We start from the raw sequence: 5,219 nt of genomic DNA on the forward strand, positions 1-5,219 counted from the left end.
GGTTCTCTGGTCCAGGAGAGAGGATCAGGCCATGTCAAGTAGGTTCAGGTGAAAATTAAAATTTGGTGGTTAGAAAAAGTATTTACAGAGTCTGGATTAAAAGGACCATAAAGCAACCAGGTGTACAGGTCCCTGAAGCATGAAGGATTGTTCAAACTGGGGATGCCCAGGATGATAGCACAAGGGCAAAGGGGAAATTAAGACCGAGCACCCCCTCGGGAATGTGGGTGAGCAGGTGCCGGTGGGTGGCAGACACCTAGGGAAGGACTTCAAAGGGAGCAGAGCGAGACACCCGGTGGGCACACCGAGGGTCAAACAGGGCCTCGCGAATCCTCACTGCGGCCAGAGGACAAGCAAGCAACAGCTACCGCCAGAGCCGAGCAGACCACAAAGAACGCGAGGCCCGGGGGACGGTTCAGAACTTGGGCGTTTGGCAAGGAGCTGAGATACGATGGCCTAAGCGGGTTCCAGGGCCAAAGCGCCGCGGCGGCGTGCACCACACAGCGCCCCAAGCCGCGGATTCCGCGACAGCTTTCAGCCTCTGAGCCTGAGGGAACGAGGACTACGCGGACAGAGTATCCCAACCGCCACCGCCACCGGTAAAAACAAGACATCCCACAAAAAAAGGCGGAGGGCCGGGCTTGCAGCCACGCGAGACCAGCGAGACCCGCGAGACCTGCGAGACTCAAGAAACCCCGCCCTAGGCCCGGCCTCCCGGCCGGAAGTGAATCTTGTTGGCTCCGCCCCCGTTATCGGTACCTCGCGAGATTTCGCAAAGGCCTCCCTTTTCCGTCTGAGCTGCCGACATGGTAGGTGGTTTGTTTTGTGCGTCCGATTCGTTGGTTGTGCAGGCCGCGAGCCTTACTCGCGTTGCACCCCCGATCTTGGCCCGGCTTTCCAGGCCGCGCATGGCGAGCCTCAGGGCAGGGTGGCCGGCATGGGCCCCATAGTCTGGGGCCGCGTGTTCTGCCCGGAGTTCGGATCTCTGAGACACGCGGGCTCAGCGCGCTTGGGCGCCGCCCTGATGAGGCCGCGTGGCCCTGGGCCAGTCCGTAACATCACCTTTGCTGAATGTGACCCGAAGCAGATCCTTGACCCCCCCACCGAGCCTACAGACCCTTCGCAGACGGTCAAATTCGCATTCTGTCCCACCTCCCTTTGGCCTTATCACCAAGCACCTTTTTCCATACAGCCATCCAGACTGAGGAAGACCCGGAAACTTCGGGGCCACGTGAGCCACGGCCACGGCCGCATCGGTAAGTGCCGGCATCCCATCTTGGTCGGCTTTGAGCTCTCCCCGCCGGGTGCTTACCTAGCCGGGAAGTGGGTAGGGTAGAAGTGGGTTCGCTTTGTGCGGTCAGTCGGATTGAATTTGACTGTTAGCGGTTGATTATTTTTTTCTCTTGGAATTCTCTACTCCATTTTAAGAGAATTTCACATCAATTGGGGGGAGGAAATTTGATTGGGGCAAAGTTAATTTGTCGAAGGCATGGAGTACTGTAGATAATGTTGTGATGTGGAACATTACAAAGAGATGTTTCACCCGGAAACTTGAGGGAATAGCAGTGGTTAAAGAGGAATTGTAGACTGGGAACAAGGTAAGAAATACGCAGAATTGTGGGAAAAGGAGAATGGAGAAGCTGGAGAAGGCTACGTTAGCCATGTAGCTTTGTATTCTTGCAGGCAAGCACCGGAAGCACCCAGGAGGCCGGGGTAATGCTGGTGGCATGCATCACCACAGGATCAACTTCGACAAATAGTGAGTGTTTCTTGGCGTATACTTATACTGGCACTGACAGTTTGGAGTTAGGGGCAGAGGGCTGGCTCAGGACACCTTCAGTGGGAAGAAAGCCTCTTAACACTGAAAAACCTTGTGTTGCTGGGTTTTACGAAGTTAACGTTTGATGTGAACTGAGAACTTGTCATCGAGGCTAGAGTCACGCTTGGGTATCAGCTTATTGCCTTAGTGTGCTAGAGTCCTCGAAGAGTAATTGCTGACCTTATTCACTGGCTGTGACCCTCATGGCATAGTCAGTCACCGGGTTAGTGACATCAAATTAACTATGCACCTGCTAGATTGACTTATGCCCCCAAATTTGCTTAGAAAAATCTCTCTTACAAGAATGTGTAGAATTTCCATAAAATGCTGTCAAGTGATCTGGAAGACCTCTGGTCTTGGCATTGTCTTTGACTTTTTTTTTAAGATATGATTTATTAGAGGGAGAGAGCGCATTAGTACGGGGAGTGGCAGAGGAATCCGCAGAGGGAGCGGGAGAAGCAGGCTTCCCACTGAGCCGGGAGCCCGATATGGGACTTGATCCCAGGACCCTGGGATCATGACCTGAGCCAAAGGCAGATGCTTAAACATCTGAGCCACCCAGGTGCCCCATGTCTCTTGACTACTTCGCTGACTTCTGATTCCATGAAATAAGGCTAGTCTCCTACTCCTGAACGTCTTCGGTGGCTTTTTTTTTTTTTTTTTCAATTAGTTCAACAATGAATGGAATACCTGCTATGTCACTGTTGTACACCAGTGAACAATTTACACTATAACTGGGAGAGATGAACTATGAAGATGATACACTTCTTAATTGGAGTCAGGTTATGAACGCGATTGCCCTTCTCTTCCTAGTCACCCAGGATACTTTGGAAAAGTTGGTATGAGACATTACCACTTAAAGAGGAACCAGAGCTTCTGCCCAACTGTCAACCTTGATAAACTGTGGACCTTGGTCAGTGAGCAGACACGGGTAAATGCTGCCAAAAACAAGACTGGAGCTGCTCCTATCATTGATGTGGTGCGATCGGTGAGTGAAGGAATATTTGTTGACTATGTGGTCCATGCCTCAGAATTCTGGATAATCTAATGTATTTGATCTCCTACCTGGAATTTCTACCCAGTTACCTACTAGACTACCTACCTACCTACCTAGATTACCCACTTAGACTACTCCATCTTTTGATAGCATTTCCAGAGGTAACACAAGAATTGAACTCTAGTTTAGTTGTAATTCATGCAAAATATTTGAAGAAGAAGAATCTTTCCATTCCCTCATTCATTCAGTTACTTTGTTAGTTCTTGAATGTTTCCCAGTCAGTAACCCATCCCCACAGTTTCTGCCCTGATTTGTACAGGTTTGCATTTCTGGCCTAAGCTTTTGGCAGTATCTCCCCTCAGCTGGCTCTGGTCCCTCTTACACAACCCTGCTTACGGGAGGCATGGCTCCTGGCCATTTCTGTCCCTTACAGAATAAAATCCTAAGATGTTTGGTGGTTATGGATCTGCATTATCTGAAAGAGATTTCCGCACACCTCAAAACAATGATGACAAAACATTTTTTTTTAAATATAGATTTTATTTGTTTATTCATGAGAGGCAGAGGGAGAAGCAGCTCCCCACACTGAGCAGGGAGCCCGATGCGGGGCTCTATCCCAGGACCCTGGGATCATGACCTGAGCCGAAGGCAGACGCCCAACCTACTGAGCCACCCAGCCGTCCCGACAAAGCATTTTTGTATGTTTTTTGGAGTCCTTGTGTCAGTTTTACCTCCCATGGGTGTGGAGGTAGTCTAAACCCTAAAGGGGCTTTTGGTTAAGTTTTAAATCCCTTTTCCCGTCCTACTTAACAGTCCTTGAGCAATTTTGATGGTGAGGCCCTTCTTGGAACATTGCTGGGAATGTGGTCTGTCTTTCTGCTTATCACGTGGTAATTGAATAGGGTGGGTGTGCTTTGCTTGAGGCTAGAGTCACATCCTGACACATCTCTTGTCCTGGTGTGCTAGAGTCCTCAGAGAGCATCTGCTGGTCTTGATTCACTGGCGAGGGCAGTCAGTGCCCCCGGTAGTGCCCAGATCAGAAACATGCCCTCCCAGCTCCTAGATGGTGTAGACTGGCAGGCATCTTTCTTCATACCAGGGAGTTGGTATCTGCTGTGGTGTGTATTAAAGTTTGTTTTTTTGGTTTTTTTTTTTTTTTTTCTATTACTCTAGGGCTACTACAAAGTTTTGGGAAAGGGAAAACTCCCAAAACAGCCTGTCATCGTGAAGGCCAAATTCTTCAGTAGAAGAGCAGAGGAGAAGATTAAGGGTGTCGGGGGCGCCTGCGTTCTAGTAGCTTGAAGCCACATTTGAGGGCGTTCATTAAATGCTAACAAGTGCTTTTCTCTTCTGGTCTGGGTGTAAATGCTTTAGCACCCCTACCTCCTTACCTGTACATCAGAAATCCACCTAACAGATTCTAGGAGTAAGGGTATGAGGGCCTGAGACCCTCTGCCAACTCCCCTCAGAAAGTGTGAAAGAGAGCACCAGCACTTAGAGGACTTGGCCCAATACCTAACTTGAACATTTTCATTTATAACATGAGAATGATAGCACATGTAGTTGAAAGGCCAGTTTGCATTGTATATTCTGAATTTACAGTGAGGGGGGAGAACACACTTTTTAACGGTAGTACAGGGCGCCTGGGTGGCTCAGTTGGTTAAGCGACTGCCTTCGGCTCAGGTCATGATCCTGGAGTCCCGGGATCGAGTCCCACATCGGGCTCCCTGCTCAGCAGGGAGTCTGCTTCTCCCCTCTGACCCTCTTCCCTCTTGTGCTCTCTCTCTCATTCTCTCTCTCTCAAATAAAATCTTTAAAAAAAAATAACTGTAGTACATGGTTCAAAGGGGAAAACTCGGTTTGTTACGTTTTGTTAAAGTAAGCTCTCCACCCAACATGGGGCTTGAACTCATGACCCTGAGATTAAGAGTTACTTGCTCTACCATCTGAGCCAGTCGGGCACCCCAAAAGGGAAGACTCAGTTTTGATGGGGCACATTCTAAAACGTGGACAGAATGATAGGATTAAAGTGAATTTGAAGGATTAATTTCTGAACCTAAAGTTTTTCCTCCTTGACCCCCCCCCCATTATTTACCATACCATTCCAGAATCTTGAGGTGGGGCCCAGCTGTCTGAATGTTAAACACACCAGGGCTTTTACACATGGAAGTGGTTTGGAATCTAAAAAGCATTGTCAGGATTTATGTATCCCTGTGCATTAATTCAAAGAACTACATCATGAAATGCTAAAGATTCTAGTCTGAAATGTATTTAGCATAGAATTTGGAAAAAGCTAGAAGCTGGAATTGGGTTTTCTAGGGTTTGTTACCTCCTACAAAACCATAATGATGACCAGTGCTTATGTGCAGATAGGACCTTCAGATCTCAGGGTAAATTGACTAA

The 5,219-nt window shown here is 48.6% G+C and overlaps 1 protein-coding gene and 2 non-coding genes across 3 annotated transcripts; all 3 read left to right on the plus strand.

Annotated features, from left to right (window-relative positions):
- Positions 1-759: 759 nt before the first annotated feature.
- On the plus strand, positions 760-4,169 carry RPL27A (ribosomal protein L27a). Its single transcript, XM_027579029.2, has 5 exons — positions 760-809; positions 1,193-1,256; positions 1,684-1,759; positions 2,633-2,807; positions 3,990-4,169. Exons 1-5 carry the CDS (start codon positions 807-809, stop codon positions 4,116-4,118), a joined length of 447 nt encoding a protein of 148 aa, XP_027434830.1. The 5' UTR covers positions 760-806; the 3' UTR covers positions 4,119-4,169.
- LOC113915605 lies at positions 1,925-2,055 on the plus strand. The gene has a single exon (XR_003517752.1). It is a non-coding gene; the product is annotated as a small nucleolar RNA SNORA3/SNORA45 family (small nucleolar RNA).
- LOC113915604 lies at positions 3,734-3,864 on the plus strand. Its single transcript, XR_003517751.1, has one exon. It is a non-coding gene; the product is annotated as a small nucleolar RNA SNORA3/SNORA45 family (small nucleolar RNA).
- Positions 4,170-5,219: the final 1,050 nt, after the last annotated feature.

The sequence above is a fragment of the Zalophus californianus genome, chromosome 11 (assembly GCF_009762305.2).
Source record: "Zalophus californianus isolate mZalCal1 chromosome 11, mZalCal1.pri.v2, whole genome shotgun sequence".
NCBI classification, from domain to species: Eukaryota; Metazoa; Chordata; class Mammalia; order Carnivora; family Otariidae; genus Zalophus; species Zalophus californianus.